Source organism: Adiantum capillus-veneris, chromosome 4 (genome assembly GCF_014529385.1).
Source record: "Adiantum capillus-veneris isolate H3 chromosome 4, ASM1452938v2, whole genome shotgun sequence".
Classification (NCBI taxonomy): domain Eukaryota; kingdom Viridiplantae; phylum Streptophyta; class Polypodiopsida; order Polypodiales; family Pteridaceae; genus Adiantum; species Adiantum capillus-veneris.
In genome coordinates this window covers 70,416,448-70,441,914 of record NC_140934.1, presented here as the reverse complement: position 1 = coordinate 70,441,914, position 25,467 = coordinate 70,416,448, and the positions used below count along the sequence as shown (strand labels likewise).

At 44.4% G+C, this 25,467-nt stretch overlaps 1 protein-coding gene across 1 annotated transcript; it reads left to right on the top strand.

Annotated features, from left to right (window-relative positions):
• LOC147459381 (tryptophan synthase alpha chain-like) lies at positions 1-25,467 on the top strand. Its single transcript, XM_086510658.1, has 9 exons — positions 1-243; positions 567-713; positions 916-981; positions 1,084-1,192; positions 1,263-1,339; positions 1,416-1,493; positions 1,674-1,751; positions 24,707-24,766; positions 24,840-25,467. The coding sequence occupies exons 1-9, from the start codon at positions 67-69 to the stop codon at positions 24,972-24,974; spliced, it is 927 nt and encodes a 308-aa protein (XP_086366784.1). The 5' UTR covers positions 1-66; the 3' UTR covers positions 24,975-25,467.

Here is a 25,467-nt window from a genome sequence, read left to right as displayed (position 1 = left end):
TTAAGAACGAGTGTAAAATCATGTCACCTGTATAAATGCAGGAAGCTTAAGTCTTAGCTTAAAGCTATGGAAAGCTTGATGGCTGCGCAGAAGCTAGGCCTTCTTCAGCAGCAACACGTTAGTGTCACCCCATGCTCCTTCACACGGACGCGCTATCCTCGTGTCTTGTCCATGTCGGCTGTGACTTCAACAGCTCGCAAGACCATCGCTAGCACCTTCTCCGATCTCAAGTCTGCCGGAAAGGTACGATACTATGAGAGAGAGAGAGAGAGAGAGAGAGAGAGAGAGAGAAGTAAAAGAAGTTCTCCTCATCATTGCAGCCTAAATATTTCGTGCAACTGCCACTGTGAGCACACCTTATGTGCTTGAATATACTTGCCCTGTGCTATATTATCTGTGTTTTCCAACCGGCTTCAAGCAGTATTCAGAGCGATACCTTGTTGTCACTGATCACGAAACTTGCCATGCTTTGGCGTTTCCTATTGTTCATTTTTGTTGTGTTTATTTACTGCTTGTGGTTAAGGAAAATTGCAAACTCTCTCATTTTCTTCGCATATCGACATTAGGTTGCCCTCATACCTTACATTACTGCCGGAGATCCAAGCTTGTCCACCACTGCTGAAGCTCTTGTGGAGCTTGATAAGACAGGAGCAGACATTCTTGAGTTGGGAGTTCCTTATTCTGACCCTCTTGCCGATGGCCCGGTTATTCAGGTACTGCGCATTTTGTTTCATTTATAGATATTTAAACGCTCACGTCAGAAATTGATGAAAAATCTTCAAGCAACACAACATGATATATGTTATATCTTTGCATGATACCTTTGTGCCTAGATTCTATGAGTCGTGATTCAAATGACAAGAATGTTGCAGAACCTTTTGCTAGCTCTTAATTTATGCAAATCACATTCTGTAGGCAGCTGCAACGAGAGCTCTTCGAAATGGCACTACCTTGGAGGCTGTTTTGGAAATGCTAAAAGAGGTACATTGTCTTTGTGTGTATTCCTTTTCTTTTTTAAAACAAGCTTTGCTAAGTCTTAAAGCATTTACTCTGAAACCCGTCCATTTTTCTCTCAATATATAGGTAATACCTCGACTCACAGCTCCCATTGTGCTATTCACATACTATAACCCAATTTTAAAGCGAGGCATAGAAAACTTTTTACAATCTATCAAGGCAGTGGGTGTCACAGGTACAACCACGTCCTTGTATTGGTTTAGTTTGGTTCTCAAGTCATTTATGATCTGATGTTGTGCTGTTAGGTTTGCTTGTTCCTGACCTTCCTCTTGAGGAGACAGATGCTCTTAGAAGGCTATCTACACATTATGGATTAGAACTGGTAATATGACATCTTTTATGCTTCCAAGATAGGTATATCAACACACTTTTACAAAATCTGTGCTTCCTTGTTGAAGGTGTTACTGACGACTCCGACTACTCCAAAGGAGCGAATGCTTGAGATTTCCCAAGCTTCGCAAGGTTTTGTTTATTTGGTGAGATGCTTTTATACTGGTTATTACCTTAATGGGAAAGTTCCAAAGCTAGCATGACTTATAACTATTCTAAGTAGCATTTACCTTGTTGCACCCTTTCAAGCCCCTTTATTTGAAGGCGCGGGGGGGGGGGGGGGGGGGGGGTGTTCGCTTGACTTTGTTTATTGCTTGCTTGTGTAGGTGAGTTTAACGGGTGTGACAGGAGCAAGGGTGCAGGTCAGCAGCCGGGTTGAGTCCCTTCTTCAAGATCTTAAGCAGGTGCTTTTTGGAGAACTTTTAAGCATTCTGTATTCGGGTGTAATGCTTTTCAAGCTGTAACATATTTTTGAAGGTTAGGATTGTGTAGCTGGACTTTATTTCCTTTGATAGATAGATAGATAGATAGATAGATAGATAGAGAGCCCTGCGAGAGCAGACTGCAATCACAAGAGAGTACAAGGCTCTACATTATGCTCCATAGCATGCTAGCATGGGGGTACCTAAATAGGGTGCTGAAAGAAATGCCGGACTCACTTCGAGATACCCCACGATCCATAAAAAGTGGGAATAAGTTGGAAGTAGGGAAAACAGGATGTGCATCAAAAAGACTTGCAAGCAACAACCTAATTGAAAATCCCCCCCCCCCGAATGCCTAGAATCTAGAAAAGCCTCACAAGGCCGGGCACAACCGCAAAGAAGCTCACTCACAATATCTAGACGGGGAAAGTGAGGCAAGATTGCATTCCAAACTTGTATTTATCATTCTCCCCGTACCGTTTGATAAATATGTGTATTGGTATCCGTGTAGAGATATGTCCTTGTTCTCCACATTCAAAACACTTTCCCGCTTTGAAATATTCGTCTCTTTGTTCTTCTCTTAGTCGAGATGATGTATCTCTCTGTCGTCTGCTTTTGTTATGACTTCTTGAAGGTTTATCTGGTGGGTAAGTCAAGTTACCCGAATGTATAGCAAATCCCCAGTTTGCATGTCCCATCAACTTTTGTGTGGACTTGGACTTCTTTTCAAGACAGTAGTCTCGGCTCTCTCTAGGAAGTCCACAACAAAAGCGCTCAATTTGCTCCTTGAAACTGATCTTCTTAAACTTTAAAGGATGAAGCAGGTAGGAAGACATCCCAAAATCTTTTACGGTAAGTATCCAAAGGTTCCGCCTTGATCATCTTGATTCCAGTCAGTAATCACCTTTCATTCGTATTCTTGAGTGAGCCATGAAGAAATAAGGAGTTTCTTAAACTTCAGACACTTTGTCAGTGCTTCTTTTCTTAACAAAAGAGTGGACCACCATGTCCGTGCATTGCCTTTCAAAAAGGATGCTGTCCGTCCAATCTTGGAGTGCTCTGTATAGCGGTCTCCAAAAAATGCTGTCAAACTGTTGGATAAAGGCTAAAGCCTTGGGAGCATCTTGAAACCTTGAAAAGTACTATTGCTTGTCCTCCCTCTTTGAACTCCTTGGCCTTTTTGCCCTTGTCGTCGAGAAAATCATATTGATTGGCTCTGTAAAAGTGCTTCCTTTTTGAATAGAACGAATGGTCCTTTCATCATTTCTTGCCCTTTCTGTCCTCATCACCCGAGTCAGAAGTGGATGAGCTGTCTGAGCTGTTAGTAGAAGATGAGGACGAACTGGACAATCCTTCGAAGCATACTCGCTTCTTCTCTTTTTTGGCATTCTCAAAAGAGGATTTTTGGCCCAAGTAACCAGGGAAGTCAGTTCCCTTGTTACATTTCTTCATATGCTTCTTTACCCCTAGCAGTTAGTTGACTTGTCTTTCAACCACGTCCTCCATTTCATATTCAGTAAACATTCGTGGGGTAGGAGGTTTCTTGAGGGCTGACTTTATTGGGGAACCGAATCTCGATGGCTTTCTCCCAATGGGAATGTACCTTATCAATCAGGTGCAGGGTCCAAAATTTGGCATACTGAGGATCCTTTGTAAATTGAAGCATCTGCTTTGCACAATCATCAACTTGTTGTTGACGTTGCATTTCCATCAATTGATATCCCGTAGGCCGAGGTGGCCCGTACTCTGGATCTGTTGATCTGTTCGAATTTCTCGTGTTGTCTCCAATTTTCGAAGTGTCAGGAGGGTTTGTCTGATACTTGCAGGATTCGTTGTTTGAATTCATGTGTGCTGCGGTAAGAGGATTGGATTTCTCGGTAGAAGAGAAGTAGGCCGTGCTCTGATACCACTGTCACAGGCTTGGGCACCCCAAGTCGGAAATGTGGCATGACACACGAGAGAATCACTTAAAATACTTCACAACTTTATCACACTACAAAATTAGAGTCGACACGGCCCCGACGTAGTTCCGTACCCAGAGGTATTGGCCCCAATGTAATGTGCAATGGATGTGAATGTTGAACTTTGCTCAAGATGAGTGCTCCGAACTGTGCTCAAGGTTCCTTTTACTTACGTAAGGGAGAGCCTTCCGTTCCTTTAGTGAGAGAGTGCAAATGATCACAAACAAAGTGGTGAACACTGTGAATGCGGGTGCATGAGACTGAGAGGTAGAGAGAGAAGAATACGACACCAGAATGTTGTCAAACCCTCCTCCGAAGGCCCCAATCTCTATGGCGAGAGTGGTCTACTATTGATTGCACAAATCTCTACAATGCTTTGGACTTGCCGACGATGTCGACGACGACGAGACGGGCTGAAATCTGAAAATGCTAATGGTTGAAATTTGCAAATCTTTATCTGCTGAATTCTAACTCTATGTCGGTGACGATGTCGATGGCGACGATGCAACGACGACGCACTGAAAAAATCTGCGTTTTTCGGGCTAAATGTGCAAACTTCGATGGATCTAACCGTGCGACGAGGATCTGCTGCGGGAAGGTGAGATCTGCGAAGTTTGGGACTTCTACTGCGATGTCTGACTGCTGAAAACTGAAAATGCTGATGCTTCTTGGGGTTCCGTCGCGGTGAATCTGAAAAACGCTGATATGCTAGACTGATGCAAAAACGCTAGGGCTGAATATTATCTAGTTGCGAAAACGCTAGGGGTCTGTTGGTCCTGCTGTCGTCGCCAGGGGCTGATTTGCAATGCCAAAACGCCAGGGCTGGTTTTGAACGAAAACGCTAGGCTTGCATCTGCAAAAACGCTAGGTCTTCTGTTGTGGGGCCTTGCTTGAGAAGGTGCACTGTGGATGTTCGGTCCCTGCGGCCTCTTCTCCAGAAAGTGTTAGCGCTAGGTTTATTTATATACATGCTTGGTAAATTCGCCCTACCTAGTTCCCAATAAAAGTCACTTCAAAATAATTAGGGAAAATTGGCTAAAATAGGGAAAATAGGTCTATGCACTGTAAAAATGCTCCTGATGGGTTCTGACGAAAATTTGATGATCATGCTGTCTGCAACCAAAGGATATGTATCTAATCTAAGTGTCTGGACATGCACGGTCTGCGAACAGACTCACAAAAGTGCTGGATCACTTGCTAACCTACCTGAAGTGAACCCATGTCAAAGTAGCTTGTCCACGTATACATAGGGTTAGATGTGCACGTGACATCCCCTCCTTTTTAAAGTGAGGTATTGGTACAGAACTGTATGGCGTCGAGGGAGATCGCCAACAGCGTCCGGAATCCTGGAAAGGACTCTTCGACGGCCCACTTTGATGTTAGAGAAGGATCTTCTCTTCACCCGAGCTCTTCTCTTCCGCGGGCGCACCCCTTGGCGGCCTTGCGCTCACACCAAGGTTGCTTTTTCCCACCTCATGTCGATTGGCCGGTTGCTAAAGGCACGGTCCGCTCTCAATGAATGAAAAGAGACACAAGGGGAGGCTGGACAAGCCCTTCTTTCTTGGGTTTCTTGTCACTTTCCAAAAACACGATTAGGAATTGACACGCCCAAGAGGACTTGGGTTACGTGCGACCGCAATAAGCAAAAAAAATTCTGTGGTTCTTGTGGTTCTTTCCTCAAGTGATACAGAACACTGCCAAAGCTCTAATACCAATTTAAGATGCAGCGGATGTGAATGTTGAACTTTGCTCAAGATGAGTGCTCCGAAGCTGTGCTCAAGGTTCCTTTTACTTACGTAACAAGAGCCTTCCATTCCTATAGTGAGAGTGCAAATGATCACAAACAAAGTGGTGAACACTGTGAATGAGGGTGCATGAGACTGAGAGGTAAGAGAGAGAAGAATACGACACCAGAATGTTGTCAAACCCTCCTCCGAAGGCCCCACTCTCTATGGCGAGAGCGGTCTACTATTGATTGCACAAATCTCTACAATGCTTTGGACTTGCCGACGATGAGGACGACGACGAGACGGGCTGAAATCTGAAAATGCTAATGGTTGAAATTTGCAAATCTTTATCTGCTGAATTCTAACTCTATGTCGGTGACGATGTCGATGGCGACGATGCAACGACGACGCACTGAAAACGCGATGCTGAAATCTGCGTTTTTCGGGCTAATGTGCAAACTTCGATGGATCTAACCGGCTGCGGGAAGGTGAGATCTGCGAAGTTTTGGACTTCTACTGCGATGTCTGACTGCTGAAAACTGAAAATGCTGATGCTTCTTGGGGTTCCGTCGTCGTGAATCTGCAAAATGCTGATATGCCAGACTGATGCAAAAACGCTAGGGCTGAATATTATCTAGTTGCAAAAACGCTAGTGGTCTGCTGGTCCTGCTGTCGCCGGGGGCTGATTTGCAATGCAAAAACGCTAGGGCTGGTTTTGAACGAAAACACTAGGCTTGCATCTGCAAAAACGCTAGGTCTTCTGTTGGGGGCGCCTTGCTTGAGAAGGTGCACTGTGGATGTCCGGTCCGTGCGGCCTCTTCTCCAGAAAGTGCTAGCGCTATGTTTATTTATATACATGCTTGGTAAATTTGCCCTACCTAGTTCCCAATAAAAGTCACTTAAAAATAATAAGTGAAAATTGGCTAAAATAGGGAAAATAGGTCTATGCACTGTAAAAATGCTCCTGATGGGTTCTGACGGAAATCTAATGATCATGCTGTGTGCAACCAAAGGATATGCATCTAATCTAAGTGTCTGGACATGCACTGTTGTGAACAAACTCACAAAAGTGTTGGATCACTTGCTAATCTAACTGAAGTGAACTCATGTCATAAAGTAGCTTGTCCACGTACACATAGGGTTAGATGTGCACGTGACATCCCCTCCTTTTTAAAGTGAGGTACTGGTACGGAACTATATGGCGTCGAGGGAGATCGCCAACAGCGTTTGAAATCCTGGAAAGGACTCTTCGTGGGCTCACTTTGATGCGTGGGTCATGCGATACTTGAACTTCATAAAGGTCTGCAAGGCTTGCTTCTTTGGGCCGTGCCAAAAGTGACACGTCAATCAACTGTGGCAAATCACAATGGAAATGCCGATGCTTGATGCTCGATCCTTCTTGTGCTCTTTCAGACACTGTGTCATACCAAGGAAGAGACCTGGAATGTGAACTCCTTGAATGCAAACATTTCATCTTTTCATGAGTAGTCCGCATACATCCGTGCTCATTCATGAGTGAATCGTGCTCAGCGTACAATATGTCATGCCTATGAAAAGGGATCACATAAGGACGGTGACTAAAATACAAGAAACCATCACGAATGAAACACTCCAACAATGCGTATTGACTAATCATTCGAACACATAATACTTCCTGTGGGGGTTCTTTGGACCTAGGCTCGAGAGCCAAGATCGATTCTTTGTGAGGGATCAAAACTTCTTGAGGCGGTTCTTTGGACCTCGACTCGAGAGCCAAGATTTGTTCTTCGTGATTGATCGAAACTGCAATAAGGTTAGCTTCACTAGAAAAAGTATCAACTAAACCATCATCCTTGGGAACAATCACATCATCTTCTTGCAAATCATCATGCTTGTGAGAAATCACATCGTGATCATGCTAATCATCATCATGCAAATCATGTGTGTCATGCTTTGGAAAAGAAGAGACTGAGAGTCTCCTTTTCCGGATTTTTGAAATCTTCGCCTGCACACTTGAAATGAGAGATAAAGAATGAACAACTTGATCTCCATGAATGATAAGGGGAGAGTCACTTTTGGCATTGAAAGTGAACGTATTTTCCGTCCAATCAATGAGAGGGTTATGCTCACGATACCATCGAATGCCCAAAAGCATATCACATCCTGAAAGAGGAGAGACTACAAATTTCCTGCAGAAGGACACTGGTTGAACAATGAACAAAACATGAAGGCACTTGTGCGTGATGAGAGGGTCCATACTAGGAGAGAAGTCTGACACCTCGAAAGGAGACGTCTTGCGAACCTCCAAGCGGGCTCTTTCAACAAGAGAGTCACTAATCAAATCATGCATACTGCCTGGGTCAAACAATATGACAAAACACTGACCCTTCACATGACCGTAACACTTAATGAAAGACTCATCAATGGGAGGATCATGAGAAACTTGGGTCACACTCTTGTTCTCATTTATTACATTGATAGAGGAAGTGGGTTCTGTTGATTCTTTAGATTCCTTAGATTCAAGCTTAGGACATGTTCGTTTTATGTGGCCCTTGATGTGACAATGAAAACAACGACCTTCCTTAGAATAAATGCTTTGTTCTTCCGACATGATGTATCCTCTTAAAATTCCTTGTTCTGCTTTTTCTGTCACTTGACACATCCAACTCTATGTGTCCGTGGACAAGCTACAGCACGACAAGGGTTCAGTCAGTCCAGTCAGTCTAGATTTAGAAGTGATCTGGCACTTTTGTGAGTCTGTTCGCAGACCATGCATGCCCAGTCACTTAGTGTAGATGCATATCCTCTGGTTGCACACAACATGATCATAAGCATTCCCATCAGAATCCATCAGAATCCTTCAGGAGAATTTTCAAGTGCATTTAGCTTATTTTCCCTATTTTTGACATTTTTCACTTATTATTTTTTAGTGATTTTTGTTGGAAAGTAGGTAGGGCAAATTGAGTAAGTTTGTATATAAGCAAACCTAGACTAACACTAAATGGCAAAAGAGGCAGCAGGAACTCCACCGCTCAATAGGCAACTTGTCAAGCAAGACTCCCAATCTTAGCGTTTTTTCATCCCTTGGCGTTTTCCATCAAGCATCATCGCCAGGAGTTCCCACATCCTAGCGTTTTTTCAGGAGATCTTCACTGCAAGGACCCCTCGGCCCTAGCGTTAGTAAAAAGCCCAGATCGCCCTTCCTTCTGGCTGCCGTTTTTCAGCAATGAAGCAACAGCAGATGCAACCCTAACAGACCAGCAGATTCAGCCATAAAGACCATCAGTTTTCAGCTTACAAGAAGTGCAGTTTTCAGCCATAAGGACCAGCAGGAAATCAGCGTTTTCAACAAGCCAAATCAGCGTTTTTCCGCCGCAACAGAATTCAGCCATTAGCTTTTTTGGACAGCAGTAGAAGGACTTCAGATTTCAGCCCATAGCGTTTTTTGACAGCAGATAAAAGATTGCAGATTTCAGCCCTTAGGTCGGTTTCGCCATCCCCGCCGTCATCACCGACATAGCCTAGAATTGCATCAGTCACATGCATTCAGTTTGTACCAGTTTGTGCAATCATAAGTAGACCACTCTCGCCGACGAGAGTGGGGCCTTGGGAGGAGGGTTTTACAACGTCTTTGGTGTCGTATTCTCTTCTCTCTCTATCTCTCAGTCTCATACACTTGCACGCACAATGTCCATTCACTTTGTTTGTGATCATTGCACTCTCTCATTTAGAATGGAAGGCTCTCCCTGCCATAAGAACAAAAGGAACCTTGAGCACAATTCGGAGCACTCATCTTGAGCGAAGTTCAAACATTCATTCCGCTGCACCTAACATTGGTATCAGAGCTTTGGCAGTGTTCTTTATCACTCAAGGAAAGAACCACAAGAACCACATAATTTTTTTTTGCTTGTTGAGGTCGCATGAACCCAAGTTCGCTTGGGCTTGTCGATTCCTAATTGTGGTTTTGAAGAGTGACAGGATTCCCAGGAAAGAATGGCTTGTCCAGCCTCCCCTTGTGCCTCTTTTCACTCATTGAGAGCGGACTGTGCACTTAGCGGTCGGCCAATCGACGTGAGGTGGGAAGCGCAAGGCCGCCAAGGGGTGTGTCCGCGGAAAAGAGCAGAACTCGGGTGAAGAGAAGATCCTTCTCAAACACAGATTGCAAGCGAAAGAAGAACCTCAAGAACCCAAGACCCGCAAGAACCCAAGTTCCTCGTGAACTTAAGAACCCAAGACCACAAGAACCCACAAGAACCCACGACTTCAGAATGGTCATTGCTCGAAGCGAAATGGATACTTCGCTTGAAGGTGATGAGCATGAGAGAGGCGAAGAAGAATTTTCCTCACCAGGAGGTTTTTCCGACCCTCCCCCTTCCCCATTAAGTCAAGGATTGCACTAACTCCTTTGGAGGAGGTGGAGCAGATGTTTATGGAAAGGAAGTTAGAACACGAAGCAAGAAATGCAGAAAGAAAGGCAGAAATGGATCGCAGACACGCAGAAAGAGGAGCAGAAAGAAAAGCAGAAATGGAGCGCAAACACCAAGAAAGAATGGCAGCCGCCGTCAAAGAAAAGAGAGACCAACACATGAAAGAGTTCTTGCGACTCTTTTCTTAAGTTCAGACATAGATGCAAGAGATTTGGGAAAAGGAGACTCTCTCAGTCTCTTCTTCTCCCAAGCATGACACACAGATTTGCATGATGATAAGCATGATGATTTGAATGATAATGATGATTTGGATGACAATGACAAGCTTGATGATTTGCATGATGAAGAAGATGTGATTTCTCACAATCATGATGATTTGCATGAGCAAAATGTGATTTCTCACGAGCATGATGAGTTGCATGAAGATGATGTGATTGTTCACAAGAATGATGTGTTAGTGGATACTTTCTCTAGTGAAGCCAACCTCGTTGCAGATTCGATTAGTCACGAAGAATCGATCTTGGCTCTCGAGCCTAGGTCTCAAGAACCCCTTCAAGAAGAACCGATCTTGGCTCTCGAGCCTTGGTCTAAAGAACCCTCACAGGAAGTATTATGTGTTCGCATGATTGATACGTATGCATTGTACGAGTTTCATTCGTGATCGTTTCCTGTATTTTAGTCAGCATCTTTATGTGATCCCTTTTTCTAGGCATGACATATTGTACGTTGAGCACGTTTCACTCATGAATGAGCACGGATATATGCGGATTGTTCACGAAAAGCTGAAAAGTATGTATTCAAGGAAGTCACATTCCATGTCTCTTCGTTGGCATGACACATTCATAGAACGAGCTCATGAAAGTATGAGCACCAAGCATGGGCATTTCCGTTGTGAATTGCCAGAGTTGATTGATTTAGATCAGAGCGACAAGATTCGATCTCATTGTTTGCGTGTTTGGTGAACGGTTTGGCACTCCGTCTATTGGTTCATCTACATTGTATGCACAGTGTATTAGGACGACATGATTTTTTCCACTCACTTTACATGGAATAGGTATGTTCATGGTTTTGTATTGGAAATGGTTTCAGGAATTTTCAGCCATGGAGATTCTTGAAGAAGAAAGAAGTATGACTCGACGAAGTTGAAGCATCGAAGGAGCCACAGAAGACTTTGTGTCGCTTTCGGCGCGGTCCAAAGAAGAAGACTTTGCAAACCTTTATGAAGTTCAAGTACCGCACGACCCACACATCAGAGAGGGCCGGCGAAGAGTCCCTTCCAGGATTCCGGATGCTATTGGCGATCTCCCTCGACGCCATATAGTTCGGTACGAGTACCTCACTTTGAAGAGGAGGGGATGTCACGTGACACATCCAACCCTATGTGTCCGTGGACAAGCTACAACACGACAAGGGTTCAGTCAGTCCAGTTAGTCTAGATTTAGAAGTGATCTGGCACTTTTGTGAGTCTGTTCGTAGACCGTGCATGCCTAGTCACTTAGTGTAGATGCATATCCTCTGGTTGCACACAGCATGATCATAAGCATTTCCATCAGAATCCATCAGAATCCTTCAGGGGAATTTTCCAGTGCATTTAGCCTATTTTCCCTATTTTTGACAGTTTTTACTTATTATTTTTAAGTGACTTTTGTTGGAAAGTAGGTAGGGCAAATTGAGTAAGTTTGTATATAAGCAAACCTAGACTAGCACTAAATGGCAGAAGAGGTAGCAGGTGAAACCGGCCCGTGGGGCGGTAGGCGTCGGCTTTCATCCGAAATTCTTTACTTTAGACACACTCATAGAGCACTTCGCAAAAGAGACCTGTAACGGGAATTAACACTTAATCACACACAGCTCGGAAGTTGGAATGCTCCGAGCAAACGCCGACAACCTGTAGGCCCCAAAATTGGCGCCCCTTTCGGTATTTCTTTATTCTTTAGGAGGGTAAAGTACAAAGAAGAGTCCTGGGAATCCTTTGACTGTATCCCACTAGGTACCGCCTGTTTTGGCCAAATTTCGGCAGCATAACAGCCCCTAAACTTGCGCGAAACCAATTCCCCTGCTGGAACTTGCTTCTACTGGCATATACCCTCTGATTCCTGCCCAAAAACAGTAAATTCAGCACGCTGTATTTACTGGTTTTTGCCCTGTTTTCAGCCCCAAACAGTCCCCTAACTGTCCTCTGCCAGTGGGGCACGGTTCCCAAAGGTTCTGGCGTCCGTATGGCTGAAAAACAGTAAAATTACAGCGCATACACAGCGCTGATTTTGCACCTGTATGGTGAGGTTATGACCCTCACCAGTGCCTGCTTTGGAGTAGCAGCTAGCTATCCCTGTTCCTGCTCAAGGAGGCTCTTGCCTCAGCACAAAAGCATGAACCCACACAGCTGTACATCAGTCAAATGAGGAGCCCTCTTGTGGGGCATCACATAACTGCACGTAGGGGGGAGAGAGAGAGCAGTGTGTAGTGTGCAGGGCATCACTCCTAGCACCACACTGTACATGAGAGGGAAAGGAAGCACTCCATAGCTCTTAACCTGTGACAGGCTCTCAATGAAGCATCCCCCCAGCATAAATCGAGCGTCCCCTCTACTGCCCTTGACCTGTAATGCATCTCAGAACAAATAGATGCAAAAAGGGGAAGATTTCCATGGCTGCCAAAACCTGTGTATCATTGAAAACGCAGCAAAACGGCCCTGTAAACACGCATTTGATGCCTTCCAATGCTGAAAATGAGCTCCTTGGTCCAAGGTAAAGTCATGGGAAGCTCCAAAATGGAGAGAAATGGCTGAAAATCACAGTTATCAGCCTCCAAAACTGCTCCAGAAAGTCAGTTACGGGTTCTGTTCTCCCAGACTTGGTAAATTGACCAAAAAGTGCCACTTGGCACTCATACATGCAATTTCCCCGCATTGGGCTTCCTACTTAAAAAATCTCTCAACTTGTGCATCAGTTGACTTTGCAACAGAATAATAAAATGTTCTGCTAGTCATACTGAAGGTAATGACGCGAACACATTTCACGGCCCAAAATAGCAGTTCCCTAAATTTTAGGAGATGCTTCCGTTGGGCTCCCACTGGTCATCTGACCATCTATCCTCATTGGGACCGCATCCAAAAGTGCAATGTGGCCCAACCGTCGGATACTTTTTGTTGGTGATACCACCTTTACTTTATGCCTTTATTGAGTTCGCTTCCTAGTATCCACCAATTTGCTAAGTGCGACGGGGGGAGCTACATGATCTTGAACTGAGCCTAGACATCCTTTTACTTTACGAGTTCCACTGCCGACCAACTTTCCGTCTGCGGGTGAAACTACCGTTCACATTGGCCATACAATGTCCGACCATTTGCAACTTCAAAAAGGTCTCAAAAATTAAACAAAAATCATTGGAAAGAAACCAACAACTAAGGTTAGCAGTTGCCACGTCCTTGTGACAGCAGGAGCTCCACCGCTCAACAGGCAACTTCTCAAGCAAGACTCCCAATCTTAGCGTTTTTCCATCCCTTGACGTTTTCCATACAAGCATCATCGCCAGGAGTTACCACAGCCTAGCGTTTTTTCAGCAGATCTTCGCCGCAAGGACCCCTCAGCCCTAGCGTTAGTAAAAAGCCCAGATCGCCCTCCCTTTTGGCTGGCGTTTTTCAGCAATGAAGCAACAATAGATGCAGCCCTAAAAGACAAGCAGATTCAGCCATAAAGACCATCAATTTTCAGCCATAAGGACCAGCAGGAAATCAGCGTTTTCAACAAGCCAAATCAGCGTTTTTCCACCGCAACAGAATTCAGCCGTTAGTATTTTTGGACAGCAGTAGAAGGACTTCAGATTTCAGCCCATAGCGTTTTTGGACAGCAGATAAAAGATTGCAGATTTCAGCCCTTAGGTCGGTTTCGCCATCCCCGTCGTCATCACCGACATAGCCTAGACTTGCATCAGCCACATGCATTCAGTTTGTACCAGTTTGTGCAATCATAAGTAGACCACTCTCGTCGATGAGAGTGGGCCTTCGGAGGAGGGCTTTACAACGTCTCTGGTGTCGTATTCTCTTCTCTCTCTATCTCTCAGTCTGATACACTTGCACGCACAGTGTCCATTTACTTTGTTTGTGATCATTGCACTCTCTCATTTAGAATGGAAGGCTCTCTTTTCCATAAGAACAAAAGGAACCTTGAGCACAGTTCGGAGCACTCATCTTGAGCAAAGTTCAAACATTCATTCCGCTGCACCTAACATTTTCATATGGAGTGAGCTTAGGTTTAGCAATTGTGTTAGCTTTTCCCTTAGGTTCATTTGGACAGTTCTTTTCTAAGAGACTATTGGAAGATTGGTTAAAAGAGTTTGTTACTAAATTGGCTTTATCTTACAGAAAAATAATTTGAAATGAATTATTGGATTTATAAGTGAGGGTTTTCTCGCTTGGAACATCAAGGGGAAATAATTCTAAATGAATTATTGGAATTTTAAGTGAGAGGGTTTTTCTCATTGGAGACATCCGAGTACAGAGTATTCCTAATGCGTCATTCAAAGTAATGACGGGAGCACTGAGAACGGGAATATCTGTAAGGCCACCAGGAACGAGTACTTCTGATGCGTCACATCGGATGGGTGACTGGGAGCATCGGAAAGAAGTATTCGACCATCCGGGAACAGACATCTCTGATGCGTCATAGGATGGGTGACATAGAGCATCGTGAAGGAGATTGTACCGTAAGTTCGGTAGGAAAGGACTAGGTGATGGGTATTCCTGATGCGTCACAAGGTGGGTGACTGGTGCATCGGAAAGGGGATTTCCATAGTCAAGAGGAAATTCCGAACTGTGTTGGAATTGTGTACAAGGAAAAGCAAGCACTTGAATGAGATGGGTTCAAAGGAAACTTTGAGGAAAAACAGATGCTTTTGAGAAAGCGGGATTGCTTTTCAAGAAAGCATGTGCAAGGAAGTCGAGGAAGTCTATGTCTGCATTGCAACTGTGCATGTGATTGCATCCAGGGACGCCTGGGAAGTGTTGTGAAAGCATTGTTTTTAACTTATAAGGTTTTATTGAGTTTTGGGCAGATTCAGACTATTTTTAAAATACGCCGGCCGTCCACTTAATAAGTGGGCAGCCATCTGATAAATAAGGCAACAGATCAGCCAACGCTTTCTCTCTCTTTTTAAGGCAGACAACGCAAAAAAAAAAGAGGGGGAAAAAAAAACCTGCCGCGATCTCTACGCGAGCAGCTATTCGTGCCCGTGACCAGGAGCTATAAAAGCATCACATGCCCTCACTCAGAGGAGAGGATCATTTTTTGCAAGAAGGAGATGCTGTTGCAGAGTTCACCCACAAAGAAGACATTTGCCGGTGATGCCCAGGCCTGTCCCAAGTGTACCCGATGTCGCCAAGACCAAGTGCGCGAGTTCCCTCGTGAAGAAGTGCCTACGGAGTGTGTTTTCATCGCGACAAGCTGCTGTGTTTCTCTGTTTTCAGCCCATAAACGTCGTAGATGGGACTGATTTACGAGAAGAAACCCGAGAACACACCTCTTTTGTGTAGGATTGGAAGAGAGGATTTTCTATGTAGAGATCTCTTCCGGGGAATTGCTTTTCGAGAACTGAGTTGCGTTTCGAGCGTCGAGACTTTGAAGGTAACATTTTCATGTTATGATCTATGAGTATTTGTTTGTGGGTGTACTTCCTCTTAGTGAGGGAGTAGGAGCAGAGGAAGGCATGAGCCTCTGTAGGAGAAAGCGCTCTGAGGAACTAGAGTCAGATCAGCCCAAGGGTTTTGTACCCAAGTTTGGGAAGTAGATCCACGGATCGGAGAGAGGTAGTCTCTCGAGTTGTGATCCGGAAGTTGAGATTCCCAAGTAAGGACTTTGCGTCCGAGAAAGCAGAGTTGTTCTGCGAGAAGAGGACTCTGGAAACAGAGTTAAAAGAGAGGTAGGGATGCCATGCCCTGAGTATGGAAGGTGAGATCCAGAGGCGAGAACCTTGATTCTCGAGGATTTGGAATAAGGAATGGAAGTTCCTTGGAATAGGGTTTTGCCCTAGGAATAGGAAGCCGAGGCTTCCGGGAACCATCAAGTCAAAATTCTAGAACGAACGTGGTAATACGTTTGATTCAAGTGCTTGTATAGACTTCTCCTCAGTAACAAAGATACTATTACGGGGGGAGGGACCAACCCATCTTCTGGTCCCCAGTACTGTGTCGATCTTCTTACTCTCTATAGCCCTCGCTATCTATTTCTCTCTGTATCCTCTGGCTTCAATACTAAATCCTATTTATCCGAATGTATTTTATATTGTTATGCGCTCCCGTTTGTGACAGAGATACTGTTCTTACCATTCTTACCGTTCTTACCATTCTGAGGGTTCTGAGAAGTCTGGGAGGTACTTTGAGACGACCTTTTCTCCTTAGGCTTGCCCTTTTTGTGCTTCATCTCTTGGGAGAGAGCAATTGCTACCGCCTTGTTGAGATCCGCGGGGTCGAAGACTTCTACATCAAACTTGATATATTCGTCCAATCCAAAAAGGAAAGCCTCTTTGTGCTCATCATCCGATTTGCGTAATTTGGTGCTGAGCTGCAAAACACGGTTAGAAAAAGACATGACTGGCATACCATTCTGCTTGAGATTGTGCCAATCCTCTTTCAGCCGCGCTAGGTACTGTGGTGGCATAAACCGTGCCTTGAGCTTGTCTTGGAAGTCGGCCCAATTGAAGGAACAGGGTGCGTCTTCGTCTGCCTCCTCTAGGTGCGCTGCCAACTGTGCCTCTTGTCATGCGTGGTACCAATCAATGGCATCACTGACAAGGTACATGGGTGCCGTCAAAAGCTTGCTATTGCCTGTCTTCTTAGTTGTCGCAAAATAAGCATTAAAGTGGTGCAACCAAGAATAAATAACACTAGCATCCATCTTACCATCATATTTACTGAACGTGACCTTCTCTGTGACGGGGTCGTTGGAGTCCGAATCTTGGCTTGCGCCACTTGATGAACTACCAACATCTTTGGTTGGCTCGGACTTCAAGGTAAGAACATGTTGGATCAATTCTTGCATGCGTAGCTCTCTCTGTGTCTCACGCTCGGCCTCCAAGGCCGCTCGTCTTTCTTCGGCCACTTCCTTTCTTTGTGCTTTTATTTCTGTTCGTTCTTCGGCTGCCAAGCGCGCTTCGCGGTCCAAGGTTTCGTGTCTGTTTTGGCGTTCACTGTCACGTGACACATCCAACCCTATGTGTCCGTGGACAAACTACAACATGACAAGGGTTCAGTTCAGTCAAGTTAGTCTAGAATAGGTAGTGATTTGGCACTTTTGTGAGTCTGTTTGCAGACTGGGCATGTCCATACACTTAGAGTAGATGCATATCCTCTAGTTGCACACAACATGATTATCAGATTTCCATCAGAACCCATCAGGAGCATTTTTACAGTGCATAGACCTATTTTTCCTATTTTTGACATTTTTCACTTATTATTTTTAAGTGACTTTTGTTGGAAAGTAGATAGGGCAAATTTACTAAGTTTGTGTAAGTAGAAACCTAGCGCTAGCACTTTTTGGGAGAAGAGGCAGCAGGAGCACCTTGTTCAACGGACAACTTCTCAGCAAGACCAACCCCCCGCGACAACTCTAGCGTTTTCAGCATTGCAAAAGCCCTAGCGTTTTTGCATCAGATCAGTCAGCGTTTTTGCACTTGCAAATTCACGGCATCAGAAGACAGCAGATCAACCCTAGCGTTAGCAGATTCTCCCCAAATCAGCCTAGCGTTTTTGGATCAGCTAGAGACCTAGCGTTTTTGCAGATCTTCGCGACAGAACCAGCAGTAGCACCAGCGTTTTCATTTTTCAGCAGTCAGACTCCGCAGTAGAACCCCCGAACCTCGCAGATCTCACCTTCCCACAGCATATTCTCGCCGCACGGTTAGATCCCGCGAAGTTTGCAGTTTTTCAGCGCGTCGTCGTCGTGCCGTCGTCATTGACATAAAGTCAGAATTCAGCAGATAAAGATTTGCAGATTTCAGCCCGTCTCGTCATCGTTCTCATCGTCGTCGACATCGTCGGCAAGTCCAAGCATTGTAGAGATTTGTGCAATCGATAGTAGACTGCTTTCGCCATAGAGAGTGGGGCCTTCGGAGGAGGGTTTTGACAACATTCTGGTGTCATTCTTCTCTCTCTATCTCTCAGTCTCAGCACCTTCATTCACAGTGTTTATCACTTTGTTTGTGATCACTTGCACTTTCTCATTAAAGAACGGAGGCTCTCCCTTCCCTAAGTAAAAGGAACCTTGTGCACAGTTCGGAGCACTCATCTTGAGCAAAGTTCAACATTCATTTCGTTGCACCTTACCTTGGTATCAGAGCTTTGGCAGTGTTCTGTATCTCTCAAGGAAAGAACCACAAGAATCACAAGAATCTTTTTTTTTCTTGTTGCGGTTGCACGTAACCCAAGTCCTCTTGGGCGTGTCGATTCCTAATCGTGTTTTAAAGAGTGACAAGAAACCCAAGAAAGAAGGGCTTGTCCAGCCTCCCCTTGTGCCTCTTTTGACTCATTGAGAGCGGACCGTGCACTTAGCGGCCGGCCAATCGACGTGAGGTGGGAAAAAGCAACCTTGGTGTGAGCGCAAGGCCGCCAAGGGGTGCGCCCGCGGAAAAGAGCAGAGCTCGGGTGAAGAAAAGATCCTTCTCTAACACAGATTGCAAGCTAAAGAAGAACCGCAAGAACTGAAGAACCTCAAGAACCTCAAGACCCTCAAGAACCCCAAGAACCCAAGTTTCTCGTGAACTTAAGAACCAAAGACCACAAGAACCCACGACTTCAGTGGATGGTCATCACTCAAAGCGGAATGGATACTTCCCTTGGAGGTGATGAGCATGAGAGAGGCGAAGAAGAATTTCCACACCAAGAGGTTTTCCGACCCTTCCCCTTCCCCATCTATGCCAAGGATTGCACTAACTCCTATAAAGGAGTTGACGCAGTTGTTTATGGACAGGACGTTAGAACATGAAGAAAGAAGGGCAGCCATAGATCGTGACTACGAAGAAACAGCGGCAGCCATAGAGCGTAAGTACCGCTTGGAAGCCAAAGTAAGAAAAGCAGAAAGAAAGGCCGACTTGGAGCGTGAGCGTGAGCAAGCGCGCTTGGCGGCCGAACAGAGCGCCCGTCACATGAAAGAGATGTTGCGACTCTTTTCTCAAGTACAGAGACAGATGCAAGAGATTCAGGAAAAGGAGACTCTCTCAGTCTCTTCTTCTCCAAAGCATGACACACATGAAGATTTGCATGATGATAAGCATGATGATTTGAATGATAATGATAAGCATGATTATTTGCATGATCAAGATGTGATTTCTACAAGCATGATGATTTGCATGATCAAGATGTGATTTCTCACAAGCATGATGATATGCATGAAGACGATGTGATTGATCACAAGGATGATGTGCTAGTTGATACTTTTTCTAGCGAAGCTAACCTCGTTGCAGATTCGATCAAACACGACGAACCGATCTTGGCTCTCGAGCCTAGGTCCAAAGAACCCTTACAGGAAGTATTATGTGTTTGAATGATTAGTGAGCACGCATTGTTCGAGTGTTTCATTCGTGATCGTTTCCTGTATGTTAGTCAGCGTCTTTATGTGATCTCTTTTTCTAGGCATGACATATTGTACGTTGAGCACGTTTCACTCATGAATGAGCACGGATGTATGCAGATTTCTCATGAAAAGCTGAAAAGTATGCATTCAAGGAAGTCACATTCCATGTCTCTTCCTTGGCACGCCACAGTTGTAGAAAGAGCACTAGAAAGTATGAGTACCAAGCATGGGCATTTTGGTTGTGAATTGTCACAATTGATTGATTTAGATAAAAAAGAAAAGATCTCATTGTTTGCGTGTGTGTGGTGAACGGGTTGGCACTCCGTCTATTTGTTCATCTACATTGCATGCACTGTCTTTAGAGAAGACAAGATTTTTTTCCAGTCACTTTACATGGAATAGGTATGTTCATGTTTTTGTGTTGGAAGTGGTTTCAAGAATTTTCAGCCATGGAGATTCTTGAAGAAGGAAGAAGCATGACTCTAGACAAAGCTGAAGCAACGAAGGAGCTACATATGATTTTGTGTCGCTTTCGGCGCGGTCCAAAGAAGCAAGTGTTGCAGACCTTTATGAAGTTCAAGTATCGCACGACCCACATCTCAGAGTGGGCCGGCAAAGAGTCCTTTCGAGGATTCCGGATATTGTTGGCAATCTCCCTCGACGCCATACAGTTCGGTACTAGTACCTCACTTTGAAAAGGAGGGGATGTCATGTGACACATCCAACCCTCTGTGTCCGTGGACAAGCTATAGCATGACAAGGGTTCAATTCAGTCAAGTCGGTGTAGAGTAGGAAGTGATCTGGCATTTTTGTGAGTCTGTTTGCAGACCGTGCATGTCCATACACTTTGAAAAGGAGGGGATGTCATGTGACACATCCAACCCTATGTGTCCGTGGACAATCTATAGCATGACAAGGGTTCAATTCAATCAAGTGAGTCTAGAATAGGAAGTGATCTGGCACTTTTGTGAGTCTGTTTGTAGACCGTGCATGTCCTCTGGTTGCACACAGCATGATCATCAAATTTCTATCAGAATTCATCAGGAGCATTTTTACAGTGCATAGACCTATTTTTCCTATTTTTGACATTTTTTCACTTATTATTTTTAAGTGACTTTTGTTGGAAAGTAGGTAGGGCAAATTTACTAAGTTTGTATAAGTAGAAACCTAGCGCTAATACTTTCTGGGAGAAGAGGCAGCAGGAGCACTTTGCTCAACAGGCAACTTCTCAGTAAGACCAACCCCCACGACAACTCTAGCGTTTTCAACATTGCAGATGCCCTAGCGTTTTTGCATCAGATCAGCTAGCGTTTTTGCACTTGCAGATTCACGGCGATAGTAGACAGTAGATCAGCCCTATCGTTAGCAAATTCTCCCCACAACAGCAGATCAGCCCTAGCGTTAGCAGTTTTCCACCGCAGAACCCCAAATCAGCCTAGCGTTTTTGGATGAGCTTGAGACCTAGCGTTTTTGCAGATCTTCGCGACAGAACCAGCAGCAACACCAGCGTTTCAGTTTTCAGCAGTCAGACTCCGCAGTAGAACCCCCGAACTTCGCAGATCTAACCTTCTCGCAACAGATTCTCGCGGCACGGTCAAATCCCGCGAAGTTTGCAGTTTTTCAGCGCGTTGTCGTCGTACCGTCGTCATTGACATAAAGTCAGAATTCAACAGATAAAGATTTGCAGATTTCAGCCAGTCTCGTCGTCGTTCTCATCGTTGTCGACATCGTCGGCAAGTCCAAGCATTGTAGAGATTTGTGTAATCAATAGTAGACCACTTTCGCCATAGAGAGTGGGGCCTTCGGAGGAGGGTTTTGACAACATTCTGGTGTCGTATTCTTCTCTCTCTATCTCTCAGTCTCAGCACCTTCATTCACAATGTTTATCCACTTTGTTTGTGATCACTTGCACTTTCTCATTAAAGAACGGAAGACTCTCCCTTCCCAAGTAAAAAGGAACCTTGTGCACAGTTCGGAGCACTCATCTTGAGTAAAGTTCAACATTCATTCCGCTACACCTTACATTCACGCTCCATCGCAACGCGATTCGCTTCTTGTTATTGTGCCATTGTCACAAACGGGAGCGCATAGCAATATAAAATACATTCGGATAGATAGGATTTATGACTTATTACTGAAGCCAAAGGATAGAGAGAAATAGATAGAGAGAGAGAGATAGAAAATGAGAAGATCGACACAGTACTGGGGACTAGAAGATGGGCTAGTCCCCCCCCCGTAATAGTATCTTTATTACTGAGGAGAAGTTTATACAAGTACTTGAACCTAACGTATTACCACGTTCGTTCTAGAATAAGACTTGATGGTTCCTGGAAGCCTCAGCTTCCGATTTCTAGGGCAAAACCCTATTCCAAGGAACTTCCATTCCTTATTCCAAATCCTCGAGAACCAAAGTTCTCGCCTCTGGATCTCATCTTCTAAACTCAGGGCATGGCATCCGTGCAACTCTTTCTAACTCTGTTTCCAAAGTCCTCTTCCTGCAGAATAACTCTGCGTTCCTGGACGCAAGTCCTTACTTGGGGAATTTCAACTTCCGGATCACAACTCGAGAGACTACCTCTCTCCGATCCATGGATCTACTTCCCAAACTTGGGTACGAAATCCTTGGGCTGATCTAGCTCTAGTTCCTCATAGCGCTTTCTCCTGCAGAGGCTCATGTCTTCCTATGCTCCTACTCCCTCACTAAGAGGAAGTACACCTGCAAACAAATACTTAGAGATCATAACATGAAAAACGTTACCTTCAAAGTCTCGACGCTCGAAACGCAACAAAAAAGCAATTCCCCGGAAGAGATCTCTACATAGAAAATCCTCTCTTCCAATCCTACACACAAATGAGGTGTGTTCTCGGGTTCCTTCTCGTAAATCAGCCCCGTCTACGACGTTTACGGGCTGAAAACAGAGAAAAACAGCAGCTTGTCGCGATGGAAACACGCTCCGTAGGCACTTCTTCGCAAGGGAACTCGCGCACTGGGTCTTGGCGACATCTGGTACACTTGGGGCAGCCATGGGCAAACGGCAACGTCTTCTTTGCGGCTGAAATCTGTAGCAACATCTCCTCCTTGCAAAAACTGTTCTTCTCTCTGGGAGAGGGCGTGCGATGCTTTTATAGCTCCCGCTCCCTAGCCACAGCAAAGATAGTAGAGCATTGGCTGCTCGCGTAGAGATCGCAACTGTTTTTTATTTATTTATTATTTTTTTATGTGCGCTATTTTGCCAAAAAAAGAGAGAGAAAAATCGATGGCTGGTTTATACTGCTTTATTTATCATAGGCTGCCCACTTATTAAGTGGGTGGCCAGTCACCTTTAAAAATCGTATGAATCTGTCCAAAAACTCAATAAAACTTTATAAGTTAAAAACAATGCTTTCACAGCACTTCCCAAGCGTCCCTGGATGCAATCACATGCACAATTGCAATGCAGACATAGACTTCCTCGCTTCAAAACATCTGCTTTTCCGAAAAGCAATTCCGCTTTCTTAAAAAGCATCGGTTTTTCCTCAAAGTTTCCTCTGAACCCATCTTCATTCAAGTGCTTGCTTTTCCTTGTGCACAATTCTACCACAGTTCGGAATTTCCTCTCGAGTCTCGACTATGGATATCGCCTTTCCGATGCACCCGTCACCCACCTTGTGACGCATCTGGAATACCCATCACCTAGTCCTTTCCTACCGAACTTACGGTACAATCTCCTTTACGATGCTCTGTGTCACCCATCCTATGACACATCAGAGATGTCCGTTCCCGGATGGTTGGATACTTCTTTCCGGTGCTCCTTGTCACCCATCTGATGTGACGCATCAAAAGTACCCGTTCTTGGTGGCCTTACAGATATTCCCTTTTAGAGTGCTCCTGTCATTACTCTGAATGACACACTAGGAATACTATGTACTCGGATATCTCCAATGAGAAAAACCCTCTCACTTAAAATTCCAATAATTCATTTAGAATTATTTTTCCTTGGTGCTCCAAGCGAGAAGACCCTCTCACTTATAAATCCAACAATTCTAAATTGATGATACTTGGGAATTTTTTGGCCTAGAAACAAATTGGCATCACAATTTTCTAAAAACAAACTAACTTATGGGGTCTTTTTTGAAACATTGGGATATAAAGAGAACATACAATTACTAATTTTTTTTCATGAAAAGAATTTTTTTTAAAAAGAACATTTTTTGACAGTGGTTTTAGGTTAAAAAGGCCTGTAAGCTGCACACGGATACTAACTGATATAGTCCATTGACACCTGTAATACACATCCAAGGCTAACGAATTTGTTTGTTTTGTTTGGATGAATGCAAGTGAGGACTCTATCTTTTCTTGGATTTTTTTTTTTTTTGGCTTAAAGCTATTGTCAGCCAAGATAATACACCTGCTCTTACCACTTGGGAAGTAATTCTAGATTGGATCACTATCATTGTATACTAGAATGAGGCTTCATTCTCATATGCCATGTACAAAGATAATTCTAAGACTGAGTTATTTTTGTACTAATTTTTGCCTTTTTTTTGAAGCCAGTTGTCTTTTGAGTGTAAAAGTCCAATTATGTCTTATTATATAAGTTAAAACAACTACACACACACACACACACACACACACACACCCATTTGAGTCTGGCTCCTTCTTGACGTGTACGTTTTGAGTTTAATCCAAGGCCGATGATGAACTCTGCTAACACTTTGTCAGAACAGTTGATTCCAACTCTGTGCAGACCTTAAGAACGAGGGACAAGTCCGCATTCTTTTGCTGTAGGCCCTGAGACTGCTACTTGGTAGTCATGGTGAGCATGCTGCTTTGCCCCTCTATGCTATCTTCAGATGTCCATCCGCATGTAGATGAGAAAATGTCGGTGCCCTCAGAACGTTTAAAAAGCTCGTCTCTCTCAGAGAGCGATGTCCCACCAGAACTGAGGAGAGGTGGAGAAGTCAGCCGCCACCTGAATTGAGAGAGAGACAGAGAGAGAGAGAGGGGTGTTTCAGCTCAGCTGCAAGAGAGACTCTCTCTCTCTCTCTCTCACACTCTCACACACACACACACACACACACACACATGGAATCTATCCTCTTATCTCATAATCCGAGGCTAATTGTGTCCCATGCACGTGTACTGTAAGTAGCAACCGAGCTGGTCTCACCCCTTTTTGTTTAGCTGACAACGAAGGTGAAATTCTGTTCTGGCGCTCTTTAATTGTGACACTCTTAAATTTAATTGTACTTATCTTACCGAAGTTAAATAAAGCTCGTATGAATGCGGGATTTTTACAGGTTACAGACAAACCAGTTGCTGTGGGCTTTGGAATCTCAACACCAGAACATGCTATTCAGGTTTGCAGCATTTGGTTTTTGAACAACAGCATGTTTGCCAACATGTCTTCATTTTTGGTAAATTTTCTTGCAGGTTGCTCAGTGGGGGGCTGATGGGGTCATTGTTGGTAGTGCTATGGTGAAGCTTCTTGGAGATGCTACCTCACCACACGAGGGAATCGCTGCAATAACGAACCTCTTGCAAAATATACGAAAGGCGCTGTCATGACACAGAGAGAGAAAGGCGTGTAATGAAACCTGTTTGTTGCAATATCATGTTCCATGGGATTGGGTATGGTATTGCCAGTGATTGGATGGGGCCGTGATGCTTTTTTTTGAGAAAGTGAACCAGGAGTCCGAATTCCTGATAAGAGTGAGTGCTTGCATAAGCAAGAGGGTGCCACATTCCATAGCATTTATCAACATGTCCTCTCAATGCTGATAACGACGTTGAGGGGACTACACTTACCTCATCTCCATTCCGATAAATTTGTATTTTCAAGAACGCTCAGTGTTTGCGGCTATGCCCTTTTGACATTGATAAATTGGAAACATTGTTTCAGTGACTATGAGGGGGTTGAGCCCATTGGTCCTTGGTAGCAGCAAGGGCTCAAATGTTCATCTGCACTCCTTCACCATGGATTGCGTTGTTTGCCTAGATGTCATTTAGTCACGAGGAAAAAGTCCCTAGGCGCAAAGAAGAAGAAGATCCATTTCCAAGA